Source organism: Artemia sp. Qi Xiang Cuo, chromosome 6, assembly GCF_049724085.1.
Source record: "Artemia sp. Qi Xiang Cuo chromosome 6, ASM4972408v1, whole genome shotgun sequence".
Taxonomy (NCBI): Eukaryota; Metazoa; Arthropoda; class Branchiopoda; order Anostraca; family Artemiidae; genus Artemia; species Artemia sp. Qi Xiang Cuo.
In genome coordinates, this window is record NC_142799.1 from 53,359,859 (window position 1) to 53,376,504 (window position 16,646).

General features: G+C 34.4%; 1 protein-coding gene across 2 annotated transcripts in view; it reads right to left on the minus strand.

Annotated features, from left to right (window-relative positions):
• LOC148951375 (succinyl-CoA:acetate/propanoyl-CoA:succinate CoA transferase) overlaps positions 1-15,862 on the minus strand; it is a 33,608-nt gene extending 17,746 nt beyond the window's left edge. The window contains exons 1-2 of one of the 2 annotated variants that reach the window (XM_089090826.1): positions 15,627-15,862; positions 47-199 (exon numbers count right to left, since the gene is read on the minus strand). In XM_089090826.1, coding sequence (XP_088946952.1) covers positions 47-199; positions 15,627-15,819 — 346 coding nt within the window. In that variant the 5' untranslated portion in view covers positions 15,820-15,862. Of the gene's footprint in view, positions 1-46; positions 200-14,817; positions 14,981-15,626 lie in introns of those variants that run through there. The other variant, XM_089090827.1, reaches the window with a different exon arrangement.
• Positions 15,863-16,646: the final 784 nt, after the last annotated feature.

Here is a 16,646-nt window from a genome sequence, read left to right on the forward strand (position 1 = left end):
TGTGTTTGTATTACTTATACCATTATTTTCTCATAAAACTATTTACCTTCACATTCTGGGTCTAGATGAGCGGCTTTCCCTTCAATATGTATATGGCATACAGTAACATTCTTTAAACTGGACTTCTTTCCATGATCTGCTAATGCTCCAAGCAGTGGAGTGGGGGTAGCCGCTGCGCTATGAACAAATACAGTATCACCTGGAAATAAAGTAGCTTAAATGAGGATTTAGACATGTTTAGTTACTGTCAAAGAATACGAAATTTTCGGATGGTTTGGAATTTTGGAAAATTTTTGGACGTAGATTTTGGAAAATTCCACTGATTACTTAATATTTCTACCAGCAACTGCTACTCACTGAAAAAGTTAAAAACAAGCTTTGAGAGGCAGCAGCAAATTAAAATCAATTTTAGTTCATTGAAAAGTAGCATATTTTAATCACTTTTTCTGTGTTGCTACCTATTTTTGTTCCATAGTATATCCATTAACGCACTAAAATATACTGTAGAAAGAAAAAAAATGTAGGAGCATTTGCTCCAGAAATTATTAGTCGTTAATACAATCAACTTTCTGCTTGAAAACATGGAAAAAATATGTATCAGCGCCGCTATTTTTCTTTTTTAGGGGGGGGGGGGCTTCCAACTAGTCCCAGGAGGAGGGGCGGGGTAGTACACATGTATGCATTTCTTTATTTTAATGACCTAATGGAAACGTTAGGTTCCGAAACGGTTGCAATAATTTAAAAAATTTATTCTACAAAGCGCGTATTTTTACAGAAACTTAGATTTTTTTTTCATTACTGAGATAGAAAATTTGTTTTCTACTAATAGTTATTTGTGCGAAGAACATTTTCAGGCGTGAAAGATATGGCAAAAAGAATATTTCGGCGAGTGAAAAAATTGTATATAGTAGGCTACACTTTGGAAAAATTAAAATATCTTAAGTATCTTGAAAACCAAATAAGACAATAAAGGATACAGGCCAATAAGGATATACGCTACTAGGCTCTGTTTGGCAACAATGTGATACACACATAACGCCTTTGGAATTACCGCAGACAAGATCTTGTTTTTTTTATTTTTCAAGGATTTTCATAAGGAGCTTACGCACGATTCCTCTTCGTGGACTCACAGATATGGAGGTTCACAGGCACGGACGCAAAGCAAAGGCCACGCTGGAAATACATACCTCCATTACTCCAGGCTCATGTATACATGTGACAGACACTATGTAACCCCCAGCCAAGGGGGGGGGGGTTACACTGTTTGACCCCCCCCCCCTCAAAATGTTTGTCCAATTCGTAAAATACGTAACAAAAAGACGTAACAAATGCATGCAAACAAATTTTGGACACTTTAAAAAGTCCACTTTTCAAGTATTTTTTTTTAATCCCCTGAAAAAAATACCCTCCCCCAAACAAAAATCCTGTATACGGTCTTCTCCGTACATCTTTTTCTCAAGCTGAAAACTGTGGATCCTGATGTGACAATGACCGCGAGGCTATTTTTTTTACAAACTATGACTAGAAACAAGAAACTTAGAAAGCGAAGATCCTAGTGATAAGAAGAAGTAGATTAGAGTGTTCACACGTTTAGAACCAGTTTCACTCCGAATGTTGTCACAAAAAAGAGTGATAAAAGTAAAGACAAAACAAACACAAAGCTGTATTTCTTTTCCAATTTTAAAATTACTGTGTTTTATAATTTTATTTAACTGAACCGAGTCATTAGGGAAATCAATAAGATTGGAACAATTAATTAGTTAGCGACGTCATGCACGGTTATATATTAGGCCCGTTTTTTAGCACTAAGATCTTACATTTAAGATCTTGCATCTTCTGCAAAGATTATCGTTTTTTAACTAATCTTTGTTCTAAGATCTTACAGCTCACTGATGTTAGCAAAAAGTGTGAAGAGCGCCACTGTTCTGCCATATAGAACAATGATGAGAGAACTTTGATGATCTACTCAGTGTTACCAGGCTGGGCTATTTCCCACCAATTGGGTTATAAAATTTTCAACTTCGTGGGACAAGTTACTAAAACCCCGCGAGGTAGGTTTTGGGGCTATAATGTTTTAAATCTCGCTACTTTTGGGCTAGAAATTCAACTCGTTTGAACCCCCCCCCCCAAAAAAAAAAAAATCATATTTGAAAATTTTACCTATCTGTTCATTTACCTTCTTTGTAGATTTGAATCACAATATAAATACAATTTGTCTTGACTGTGGTTATCCCCTTCTAATTTGTGGGTACCCCATCCCATATCTTCATCAACATTCCTTGAAAATAAAAGTATGTAGAACGTCTACTCTACCGTCCCAATAAACATAATATATACGCATAATACCCTGACACCTTTTTTTTCTGAACTTCTGGTTCTGAATGCTAGACGTAAGAAATCAGAGTGTAAAGCTAGCGAAAAATGTAATCAAACTGTTTTTATTTTTTTGAAAAAAAAAAATGTAATGTTTCGGAATCACAACGAAATTAGCCAAGAAGACAGGGTGAATTGTGTTAGTTTGAAAAATTCATTCACGGAGAAGGATCTTGGAGTCAGACACAAAATAGGAACAGGTAATTTAGCTTAATTGTAACTGTACACAGAGCTGTTCATAGGGTTGGTGGTATCTGGGAAAAATAAAAAACATTTAAAATAATAATAAACGATAATAAAGAACAAGTATATACAGTCAGAATACTTCCGTCAGCAACAGTTACAACGAGCCAAAAACAAAAGTAAAGAGAAAAGAAACATATGGTCCGAAGATAAGCTGCAGGAAGAATTAAAACTGCCCAAAACCAAAATGAAAAATTAAAGAGATATGTGGCTGAAAGATGTGTCACAGCGAAAACAAGGGAGTAAGCGGTTCAAGAATTAGCGGCAATGAGAATTACCTGCAAATGCAAGACAGTGAGAATCAGAACGAGTAAACAGTGGTGTAAACAATATCAAATTCATATACCGTATGGAATAATTTCTGTTCGTTTTAAGTTTTAATGTTGCTCCTTACTTTCAGTTAAGAAAAACTTGTTTTTTATTAATTTCTGAACGTTTTTGAATTAATGCAGCTTTGATTTTGGATCACCGTACATGAATAATTAAAACAAAAAATGCATATTAATTTTACTTTTTTGGCTAAATGGCTTTCTCGAAATTTTGTTCTGACGTAACTTATGAATTAACTTACGTAACGAACTTCTATATTCGTATGTTTTTATTACGTATATTAGGTAGTTCGCCCCCTCGTCAATACCTCGCTCTTTACTCTAATACATAAAAATAACCAAAGATCTAAGATCTTTGTTCAAAGATTTCACTTTTAAACGTTTTCTGACAAAAGATGTAAGATCTTAGCACACTGATGAGTGAAAAAACGGCCCTATTGTTGTAAATATTAGCCCGTACAGCAAGGGTGACCAGCATGGTCTCTGGACTAGGGATTCGGGGTCCCCCACTACATTTTCTACGCTTATGGTTGTAATGGATCTTTATTTTTGTAAAGTGAAACCCACCAGTATATACGGGCTTTAGCCCTTTGACCTACAGTGACGCACCTGCAATTATCAAACAGTTCGTGGTACCGTAACTAACTGTAAATAAGAAGCGACTCGGTCCAATAGCAGCCGTAAAAAAAGGTATTTTGATAACAATAAACACATCAAAATAATTATCTTTTTATGCTGATTTCCAATAAATACAATTCATTATGTTTAATGTTATCTACCAAAAGTTACGAGCCCGAGAAATTTGCCCTAATTTCGAATAGGTGGGGGGAGCACCCCAAAAAAAGTCAAGAAATATTAATAAAAATCGCATCAACAGATTCAGCGTATCAGAGAACCTTACTGTAGAGGTTTCAACCTCCGATCTGCAAAAATGTGGATTTTTTATTTTTTGCCAAAAGAAAGATCGCGGGTGCGTGTTTATTTGTTGTTGTTTCTCCCAGGGGTGGAGAGCAATTAGCCCCCCTCCAACACCACGTTTTCCCCTAAATCATCCGATCAAAATTTTGAGATATCCACTTCGTTCAGCATAGTTGAAAGGTCCAACAACTATGCTTCTGGGAATGATATGACCCCCATAACCCCTAGGAAAATGGCTGTAAGTTATGAAATGTGCCCATTGTTTACACATAGTATTTGTTATACAGACAAATACAAGTATACAGACATTTTTCAGGGGGGGGGATTTTTTTGCGGAGGGGATTTATTCTCAGGAAGAATTCTCTGTGTGGGGACGGAAGTATTCGGGTACACTTTCAAGGGGAGATTTTACACAGGGGGAATTCACCAGAATTCCTATACGAAATCCCTTTTATTTGTCTTACTTTCTGTTTGTGACTCAATTTTACGTGTGGAGATGTTCAGGGGGAAAAGTCCGGGTTAAATTTTAAGCGGGGTTGGAATTGCCTGCTAGATTATCCATGGGGGGAGGGTATTCCAGAGGATAGGGGGGTTGTTCCGGGGATAAAATTTCCACAGGAGGAATTTCCGGTATGGTTTGACCATAAATAAAATAAAATAAAACGACCAGAAATAAAATAAAAAGCAAGTCCTTTTTCAAATGAAAGTGGGTCAAGAAGGATCTACCAGGTGGAATTGTCCGCAGGACATTTTTCGGGGGGGGGAATTTTCAGCAAGGATAGAATTGTCCGGGGATTTTTTCCGGAGGGGAGGTATTTTACTGGAGAGGAGCTATCCATGGACGAATTTTACGTGGGGGGATTTCCTATGGACGGGGCAGGCGAATTTCCCGGCATTATTTGAAAAAAAATTCCACTGGAAGTAAGGAGTGACATTAAAACTTAAGACGAACAGAAATTATTCCATGTGAGGGGGCTGTACCTCCTTAATACCTCACTCTTTACGCTAAAGTTTGACTTTTTGTCCCAATCCCTTGTGAACGTCTCCTGAAACACAAGGGCCGTTTAATTTAAATAAGAAGCTTTTTCGAAACACTTTAGCGTGAAGAGTGAGGGATTGAGGAGAGGGCTTAGTTAGGCTTAGTTTACGGAACAGTTTCTGCTTATTTTAAGTTTTCGTTGCTCCTTACTTTCGGTCGAAAAAATTTTTTTTTGTGTTTTTTTTATTTAATAGTACAAAAGTCAAATTTATCAAAAGCATACAGTAAAGAAAAACAGATAGATATCAAATCGCCAAAATTATTAAGACTTCAAATATAAACTTACTCAATTAGCTACCAAAATATACACAATATAAATACGCAAGGAAAAATCTCGGATCTTTGTACGGAAGGAGGGGCTACAAAACAAATTTAAAAAACGCGTCAATAATTTGTTTATATGCATTTTTTGTCCGTTTTTACGAGTCTGGTAAAATTTTGAGAGGGAGGGAGGTTCAAACCCCGTATCCATCCTGGATAAGGTCTTGCATATACATAAAATATACCATATAATTTAATACCACAGGCTTGCAAAAATATAGAACTACATAAAAAACGAACTGGCTAATAAGGGTACCTTTGAGACCGTAGCTAGATATTTAACCTTGCTTCTCTATAGCTACGCCCGTATGATGGACGGCAACTCTGGTGCCTCTGAGGGTGTCGGGCATTCCAGACGCTGACGAAATATATCGACCAAGGGACATGGGATAGACGGAAGCATGCGGAAATTATTATTCTTCCTATAGAGCTGGAGCTTTTGGTGACTTATAAAGTCCAGAGCATATGTTGAAAACGGTGTCCGGCGTTTACCCCCCCCCCCCCGCGGGAAAAACACCACCTGTAAATATCCCCCCGGAAAATACCCCCCCCCCCCATGGAAAATAAGGCTTTCCAAATTTGAGAATTTTATTCGAGTTTGATTTTTTTAATTTCCGTAGGGGAGAGGAATTTCGGTACTTGTGTATTATGCGCCACTCCCTCAAGTTTACGCTGTGTAAAATTCGGGAATCTTTTTTTTATTTCTTCGTTACTATAGAAATAAATTTGGGCTATAGATTTGTAAATTAGAAGGGGGGGGGGTAAAGTATAGCGGGTCTGGATACAAAATGTGTTTGGTACAATTATTCTACATATTAGATAGATAGATAAATAAGTGAATTTTGCCATGAACGCAGTAAAATAACATAAACTAATATAGTGAATAGGGGGGGGGGGTTTAACCCCGCGGAAAATACCCCAACGCGGAAAATCCCCCCCGGTAAAATGTCCCCCACAAAAAATACCCCCTCCACGGAAAGTAATCCCGAAGAAAATACCCCCTCCTTGGAAAATACCCTTCCCCTCTATGGAAAATAAGGTTTCTAAATTTGAAACTTTTATTCGAGTTTTATTTTTAGTTTCGTTGAAAAGTACTAAGGAACGGGAAAAAGAAGAATTTACACACCAGAAGTGTCTTAAAAACTAAGGAAAAAACACAAATCAATTTGTGTTGAAGACTTCCATATGAACTTCTGCAATTTTTGGCAGTAGCGGGTGCCAAAATAAAAAGAAAATGAAGAAGAAGACAAATATCGGCGAACTATCATCAAAATTAATCTAAAACATATGGCACCAAGAAGTTTAAGAAGGTTTGGCTATCCTTTGAAAGGATAGTTGGCTTTGGGAACCAACAAATTCTAAATTGTTTAAGTTTTTACGGACGAAAGCGTTGTCAAATTCTACGGTCTTTTTTTCTTATCTTCCAAGTGTAAAACTACCACAAGTCACCGTAAATTACAAAAGATAGCCTAGTCAAACTCAAACGAGCAAAAATTAAAAGGAGTATCAAACAGTTCGTGGTAACGAACTGTAAGTAAGGAGCGACCCGGCTCAATGGTAACCGAAACTCTAGAAAACGGGTTTTTGATACCAATAGATATATCAAAAGAATCAGATTTTAATGCTGATTTCAAATATATAACTTTCATCAAGTTTAGTGCTACACATCAAAAGTTACGCGCCTGAGAAAATTTGGCTGATTTTCAAAAAAAGGGGGAAAGAACCTTTAAAAGTTATAGAACCTTAATGAAAATCACACCATCATATTCAGAGTATCAGAAAACTCTACTGTACAGGTTTCAAGCTCCTATCTACAAAAATGTGGAATTTTACATTTTTTGCCAGAAGAAAGATCACGAATGCTTGTTTATTTGTTTGTTTTTGTTTTTTTTTCCCAGGGGTGATCGTATTAACCAGTGATCCTAGAATATCGTGGGAGCGCTTATTGGAACGCAAATTAAAAGTTCTAGTGCCCTTTTTAAGTTACCAAAAAAAATGGAGGGCAACTAGGCCCCTCCCACGCTGATTTTTTTCCCAAAGTCATCCGATCACAGTTTTTAGATAGCCATTTTGTTCAACATGTTCGAAAATATGATAAATATGTCTTTTAGGATGACTTAATCCGCCGAAGTTCCCAGAGGGAGGGCTAAAAGTTATGAACTTTGCCCAATGTTAACATATAGTATTGGTTATTCGGAAGTATACAGAAGTTTTCAGGAGGGTTTTTTTTGTGGTTGTGGTTGGGATGGGTGGGACGGGGGTTATGTTGGAGGATCTGTTCATGAAGGAAGTTTTCATGGGGGAAGGGAAATTGCCATGAAGGGGGCGCCGGACTTGCCAGCATTATTTATTGGTTATTGGGAAGCATACAACCATTTTCAGGAAGGATTTTTTCTGGAGGGGGGGGGCTAGAGGAGGGGGTTACTCTGGAGAATATTTCCGTGGAGGATGTTTCTTTGGGGTAAGGGACATTTCTATGAAGGGGGCGCTGGATTTCCAAGCATTATTGAAAAAACGATCAGAAATTAAATAAAAAAAACAAGTTTTTTCAACTGAAATGTAAGAAGGAATATTAGAACTTAAAACGAACAGAAATTATAACGTATGTGAGGGGGTTCTCCCCCAAGTCAAGACCTTGCTCTTTAAGCTACAGTTTTTTTTAGTACTTTAAAAATAGATATATATTATAATTATAAGGCCGGTTTGATTCAGGGGTTTGTGAATAAGAAATTTTTTTAAATTTTAACGTAAAGAGCATCGTATTGACTAAGGGAAAACCCCCTCATATACGTAATAGCATATACGTAATAAAAAAAAACAATAAAAAAACAAGCGATACGGCTCAACAGAAATCGAAACTTTTAAAAATGGAATTTTTATGTCAATAAATGTATCAAAAGAATGTGTTTATAATGCTGATTCTAAATATATAAATTTTATTAAGTTTAGTATTACTCATCAAAGGCTACGAGCCTGAGAAAATTTACTCGATTTTTTAAAGAGGGGGGGAACATCCCCTACAGGTGAAAGAATTTTAATGAAAATCACACCGTCAGATTCAGCGTATCAGAAAACACTATTACATAGGTTTCAAGCTCATATCTGCAAAAATCTGCAACTTTGTATTTTTTGCCAGAAGAAAAATATACGAATATAGAAGTTAGTTACGTAAGTTAATTTGTAAAGACATCCATTTAGCAAAAGAAAAGTAAAATTTTTATGCAAATAAAAGCTGCATTAACTCAAAAACGATCAGAAATTAAATAAAAAAAAACAAGTTTTTTAAACTGAAAGTAGGGAGCGACATTAAAACTTAAAACGAACAGAAATTATTCCGTATATGAAAGGGGCTGTCCCCTCCTCAACGCCTCGCTCTTTACGCTAAAGTTTAACTCTGTCTCACAACTTTATTTTTTAAAACAATAAAAAAATTTAGCGTAAAGAGCGAGGCGTTGAGGAGGGACAGCCCTTTCATATACGGAATAATTTCTGTTCGTTTTAAGTTTTAATGTCGCTCCTTACTTTCAGTTTAAAAAACTTGTTTTTTTTTTATTTAATGGCTGACAACACCAATGTCTTCTTCAGACCAGAAAATAATTTGCACTTTACTTTTAAAAAAAAACCGTTTAGCCTATTGTCAGTTTGATATACATATTCTGATATCTTATAGTCCTTATAGTCTTAATAGTCTTATTCCTTATAGTCTTAATACTTTATATGTTAAAGTCAAAAAAGTGAAAACGTTTAAAATGTATTTTGTTTTCAGTAAAGTGCAAAATATGTTTTGGTCTTGAGGCTTTGGGGGTTGTCAGCCATACTCATTCTAATTCTTGCTATTTTGAGTTTGAATAGGTTATTTATTGTAATTTCTGTTCGTTTTTGGTTCAATTTATTTATTTGTTAATGGTGATTTGTGGTAGTTTTAAGCTTGGAAAATCATTTAAATTTATTTCTACTCATTTTTGGCTTAACGAGGCTGTTTACTATTCTTTTACAAACTTGTTTTGTGCAAAAAGTTTTTTATATTAATTTCCGTTCGTTTTTTATTTACATAGTCTTTTTCATATCAAAAATATTTTATATTTTTTAATTTTTTTTTATTATGCTCCATAGTTTTTATTTGAAGATTATTTGACTTTATTTCTGCTCATTTTTGGTTTAATGAGGCTCTTAAAATTTTCTTTAAGGATTTGTGTTTCCCATTAACAAATACTATCTGTAAGTAATTAAACAAAATAAAAAACAAGTTTTTCAACTGAAAGTGAGGAGCAACATCAACCTTAAAACGAACTGAAATTATTACATATGTGAAAGGGGTTGTCTCCTCGTCAAGACCTCGCTCTTTACGTTAAATTTCTCTCTCCGTGAAAAAATCATATACTTGTGTGTTATACGCCACTGACTCAAGATTACGATGTGTAAAAGTCGAGAACAAACTATTCCGCATATTATGAAGTAAGAATTGTTTTCTGACTTCAAACTATCCAAATACTTTACCCCCCCCCCTATGGTCAAATATATAGCCCAAATTATATATTTCCCAAAAAGATTGCATGGTAACTACTATCCCTCCCACGTCAAAAGATGACGAACTCCCAAGTCAAAAGATGTAATTAAAATTAAAAGAATTAAAAAATTTGCATTAAACAAATAAAAAAATGAACACAAAAACTTGCAAAATATAGGGAAGAGGAAGGAGACTGAATTTTTTTTTCAACAGAAACTCAAAATAAAGTGATTTTCAAATATAGGGGACAATTACGCCCCCCATCATTGACACCCCTGTATTATATGTCATTAAATAAAATCTGATTTACCTCAGTTAATCTGAGGGGAAAACATTCGATTTTTATTAGGGAGCCCACAAATAAACCAAACTAACATTTTTTACAATTCGAATAATTTGTTTCGCAAAAAAATTATTTCTGCTCCCCAAGAGTCCCAAAAGTAAATTGACCATGCCTTTGGGGACACCATGACCCTCCGCAGCCTCTGGAGAAAGAGCTGTAAGTTCGGAAATTTGCCCATTGTATACATACAAACATTTTATTGGGAAGTATACTAACATTTTTATGTGTGGGAGGGGTGGTTTTCCGTGGGGAGAATTTTCTGTTGGAAGGGAAGTTTCCGGAGGTGAATTTTCCTTGGGAGATCTTGCACTAGGGGAATTTGACAGAATTTCTATTGGAAACTTTTTTATGTCATACTCTCTCTTTGTCGTCTCAATTTTGCATGTGGAGTTGTTTTTGCAAAATTTTTCATGGGGTAATTTTCCAGGCATAAATTATCCATGGAAAAACTTTTAACAGGATCAACTTCCCGCGGGGGGGGGGGATTCTATGGAAAAATTCCACTGAAGGAGATTTCTATTTTGTTTTAAAAAACGATTTGAAATTATTGTGGAAAGGGCAACTCCTTCCATATAGGCCTACGTAATAATTTCTGTTCGTTTAAAGTTTTGATGTTGCTCCTTACTTTCAGTTGAAAAAACTTGTTTTCTTAAATTTATTTTCTGATCTTTTTCAAATAATACCGGGAAATACGGCTCTCTCTCCATGAAAAATTCCTGTACTTGTGTATTATACGCCATTCACTTAAGTTTACGATGCGTTAAACTCGAGAACAAACGAGTTTCTTCGTTGCTTTAAAAAAAAAATTGGACTATACATTTGAAAATTAGGGGGAGGGGGTTAAAGTATAGCTAGTCTGCATGCAAAATGTGTTTGGTACAATTATTCTGCATATTAGATAGATAGATAAATAAGTGTATTTTAAAGCGAAAAATACGGCCACGGACACAGTAAAATGGCATAAATGAAAGGCACAAATAACATAAACTTTGATCAGCGATCATCATACAACACTTATATGAAATACTACATTAACCTAATAATAGTACTTATTACTTGGAAAAACGGTCATTGAAAAAAAAATTAACACTTTGAAAAAAAAAACACTTAGCCTAAATGAAACATTATATTTACTTTGTACTGTTTTTTTTTTTATTAAAAAAAATTCCAGATTCCTCGCTATTCTTTTGTAATTTTTTAGTGGCCATATACCTAGAAAAGAATTGTTTTCTTACTTTAAACTGTCCAAATGCTTTACCCCCAGGTAAATACCCCCCGTGGCAAAGAAGGCTTTCCAAATTTGAGAGTTTTATTTGAGTTGTATTCTTTTAATTTCCGTAGGGGGAAGGATTTTTGGTACTTATGTACTATGGGCAACTCACTCAACTTTATGCTGTGTAAAACTCGAGAACAAAACCGGTTTCTTCGTTAGTTTTTTTCAGCTTAGCGCGAGACAAAACAAAGACAAGTTACAGAATATATTGGAAATATTTAATTTGGCCTATATATTTGCACATAGAGGGGGGGGGGAGGGCAAAATATTTGGATAGTATAGAGCCACTAAAAATTACAGAAGAATAGCGAGGTATCTGGAATTTTTTTTTAACTAAGAAAAAGAAATCCCAGTATAAAGTAAATGTAATTTTTCATTTAAGTGTTTTTTCCAAGAGTTATATTCTTTTTTCAATGACCGTTTTTTCAACTATTAAGTACTATCATTAGGTTGATGTAGTGTTTGATTTAAGTGTTTTATGATGATCGCTGATTAAAGTTTATGTTATTTGTGCCTTTCATTTATGTTATTTTACTGTGTCCGTGGCCGTATATTTGGCTTTAAAATACACTTATTTATCTAATATGCAGAATAATTGTGCCAAACACATATTACATGCATACCCGCTATACTTTACCCCATCCCCCTTAATGCGCAAATCTATAGCCCAAATTTATTTCTAAAGTAACGAAGAAACTAACGAAAAAAACAATGTGTTCTCGAATTTTAGACAGCGTAAACTTGAGTGAGTGGCGCATAATAAACAAGTACCAAAATTCCTTCCCCCTACGGAAATTAAAAAAATGAAACTAATAAAAATAAATAATAAGCTAATCTAAGCTAAGCTAAATCTAAGCTAAGACTCTAAGCTAAAACTCCAAACCCTTAACTAAATCTAAACGAAACTTCAAATCTAAATAAACTCTAGGCTAAGACTCTAGGCTTAAACTCTAAGCTCTTAACTATAACTAAACTAAACTTCAACTCTAACTAAAACTCTAAGCTAATACTCTAAGCTAAAACTCTAAAGTCTTAACTATAACTAAACTAAACTTCAGCTCTAAGTAAAACTTTAAGCTAAGACTCTAAGCTAAAACTTCAAACTCCTTACTATAGCTAAACTAAACTTCAACTCTAACTGAACTCTAAGCTAAGACTCTAGGCTAAAACTCTCAACTCTTAACTATAACTAAACTTAACTTCAACTCTAAATAAAACTCTAAGCTAAAACTCTAAATTCTTAACTATAACTAAACTTCAACTCTAACTAAAACTCTAAGCTAAGACTCTAAGGTAAAACTCTAAACTCTCAACTAAAACTAAACTAGAACTCTAACAAAACTCTAAGCTAAGACTCTAAGCTAAAACTCTAAACTCTTAACTAAAACTCTAAGCTAAGACTCTAAACTCTTAACTAAAACTAAACTAGAACTCTAACAAAAACTCTAATCTAAGACTCTAAGCTAAAACTCTAAACTCTTAACTATAACTAAACTTCAACTCTAACTAAAACTCTAAGCTAAGACTCTAAGGTAAAACTCTAAACTCTTAACTAAAACTAAACTAGAACTCTAACAAAAACTCTAAGCTAAGACTCTAAGGTAAAACTCTAAACTCTCCACTAAAACTAAACTAGAACTCTAACAAAAACTCTAAGCTAAAACAAAACTAAACTCCTAACTAATACTAAACTAAACTAGAACTCTAGCAAAAACTCTAAGCTAAGACTCTAAGGTAAAACTCTAAACTCTTAACTAAAACTAAACTAAACTAGAACTTCAAGAAAAACTCTAAGCTAAGACTCTAGGCTAAAACTCTAAACTCTTAACTAAAACTTAACCAAAACTACAAATTTAATTAAAACTCTAAGCTATGACTCTAAGCTAAAACTCTAAATTCTTAACTATTACTAAACTAAACTTCAACTCTAAGCTAAGACTCTAAACTCTTAACTAAAACTAAACTAGAACTTCAACAACAACTCTAAGCTAAGACTAAGCTAAAACTCTAGACTCTTAACTAAAACTAAAGAAACTTCAACTCTAAATAAAACTAAGCTAAGACTCTAGGCTAAAACTCTATGTCAATGGGTTAAAGAAAAAACCAGAAAAATGTTGGATAATTTCTAAGTCTAAAAAATTCAGTCCGAAAAAATTTAAAAAGGAAGGGAGGGGCTCGGGGGCCTTGTGATGTCATTTCTAATTCCTGACACTAAAGATCAATGAAGCCATATTTAAAAATAGAATATTAATTTTTCTCTCTGACCTAAAGACCGTTTATCCCTCAGACCTAAGATCAAAGAAGCCATATTTGTTTCTTAATTCCCCTTTCGTAAATCAATACATTCTCCCCACCGATTATGTAAATCAATTTCTCGGAAATTCTCTCCCCTTCGTGGATCAATAATCCTTGAATAAATTATGTCCCGTCAGCGTTAGACTAAATTATAGATGGCAGCACATGTGTACTCGTGGGACCTCCTGAGGGGTTACTACTATTAGCACCCCACCCCCTGTCCCCCACACAATTTTAATTTATGAACAAAATTATTTTTGATTTATCAATGAATTAAGAATTTATGCTTTGATTTTTTTTATTTATTAGTTAAATTATTTAATTATTATTATTACTTCCTTTTTTCATTTATTTTTAATATTACTAACTAATTAATTATATATTCATTATTTTCATTTATTAACTGCATCATCTATTTTATTTTAATAACAATAAAATTTCAAAAATTACGAAATGATTATAACCACTTTTAATTTATTTGAAATTTTGTGCCCCTAAATTTTTTTTATTACTTTCAAAAGAGCTATCTATTCTAATTAAACGGCCTTTGTGATTCGAACAAAATTAGAACTTTAGCGTAAAGAGCAAGGTATTGACAAGGGGGTAAATTCCCTCATATACGTAATAATTTCTGTTCGTACATTACCGACACAAATAAATTTCATGTTTGAATTCAGGATGAAATTTTGATTCTACAGGTATGTATATTTCTTAGCTATCTCATTAGTGAGCTAAATCAGAAAAGTTGATACTTGTCTGTTAGCCAAAACCAGGGGCGAATCTTCAGCTTTTTTATTGGGGGGGGGGGAAGAGGGGTCCATATCTGGATAGTCAAAGGGCATGGGATGTATAATATTTGTTTCTCCATATTATTGGGGGGGGGGGCAGCTGTCCCCCAATAATGTGGTTAAAGCATTGCATATATTAAATACGTAACCTAACCTAACCTAGGTACCTTCCCCCCCCTAAATTCCAAAAAAAACAACAGTTTAAATATGTATACGCAACGAAAACCACGCTATGCAATCCATTACTCTATAGCGGTGTCTTGAATTGACCCGTCAAAAACAGGTTTTTGATTACTGGTTTCCTTGTAAAGGCCCATATAATGGGAAGGTGCCGTAACAGCTATAAAAACGAAGGAAACCAATATAAATAATATTTAGAAATTCAAACCAGATTTCACAATTGACGAAACTGCTTCATCAGCTTTCATATAAACTGGAACCTTTCCAGGTATCGGAAAAGATATCTCTGGTGTGTAAGTCTGATATTTGCGAACAAAAGAGCCAACAGTTCTTGCAAACTGTGTTCTTGACATTTTTGCACGAATATTCAGACAAAACTGTTTGCGTTTTTGCCTTGTTATAAGATTGGTATCCACTGATAAAAATAATACGTAACTTTAAGCTTATTTATTCAGACTGATAAAATTGGGACACTTCTGATAACAAATCATAAATAGAATTTAATTGCTACATGTTTTGACTCACAGGATGTTTAAATTAATAAGGTATTCAGAAGTATAATTCAAAGGAAACTACATGTCAACTGAAAATTATCTAGCCAGTAAATGGAAAAAATACATTCATAACTGAACAGGGGTACCTGGTTCGAATCATAGGTATACCAATGCCATGCTCATTCAGTAGCGGCAATTCGGGAGAGTCGGGGTTTGGGGCTTTTTCGCAAAGATTTTAAATGAAACAATTGAAAAGATAAAAAATTGCCCCCCTCTTCCTAGATTTTAAAATACATTTTTAAACCTTCACCTACATTGCGTGAATTGACACAACAATGTATGTTAGAGTCTTGTGTCAAAAATGACCATTTACAGGCTAGGACTAAGGCCGATATGCACTTGAACAAGGCCTACCCTAGAATTTTATCTAATTTTTTAGTTGTCAAAAGTTTACGCTATAGCTTCTAACGCTAGCAAGTGCGAATGAGTCAAAATATTTTTTTTGAGTCAAAATAAAAGCTACCTGATCGTATTGCTTTAACTGAATCTTCCAATGAAGTCCATTTTGGACTTCGTCCTTGAATTGGATGGAAAGGCTCCTGTGAATAAGAATAAAAATCTCTTTTCCCACTACCAGTCTTCAGCAATTCACAATTTTTTATTTTCAAAATTTCACTTAAAGATTTGTACAATAAATTCACAGCCCGTTTATCCATTAAAAGCAAATATATAATTTCCTTGTATCAGAGCAGAGCAGCACTTATTGAGCGTGACTGACTTTAAATTCTGAAGAACCGGAAACCTAACTTTCATGACCGAAAAGTCCTCAGGAAAAGATCTATGACATCACGTATTGCGCCAGGAAACAGCAATATTAATAATAAATGCAAAATCAGTAGAACAAAAGTGGCTAATTTGCTACCGTGTATATAATTAATTATTTGGTATTATTTTTTACTAAGAAATTGGAAACCACAAAATATCAGCAATTTCTATGCTATCAGACAGTTCGTGATAACGAACTGTAAGTAAGGAGCGACCCGACTCAATAGTAACCGAAACTCTAAAAAGCGGAATTTTGATACCAGTAGATGCATCAAAAGAATCATATTTTTATGCTGATTTCCAATATGTAAGTTTCATCAAATTTAGTGTGCCCCATCAAAAGTTACGAGCATGAAAAAATTTGCCTTATTTTTGAAAAAAGGGGAAAACATCCCCTAAAAATGATAGAATCTTAATGAAAATGAAATAATCAGATTCAGCGTAACAGAAAACCCTACTGTAGATGCCCCAAGCTCCTATCTGCAAGAATGTGGAATTTTGTATTATTTGCCAGAAGAAAGATCATGGATGCGTGTTTATTTGTTTGTTTTTTTTTCAGGGGGGATTGTATCGATCCAGTAGTCCTAGAATATCGGGAGAGGGCTCATTCGGACGGAAATTAAAAGTTCTATTGCCCTTTTTAAGTGACCAAAAAATTGGAGGTCAACTTGGCCCCCACCCACGCTCATTTTTTCCCAAAGTCATCCAATCAAAATTT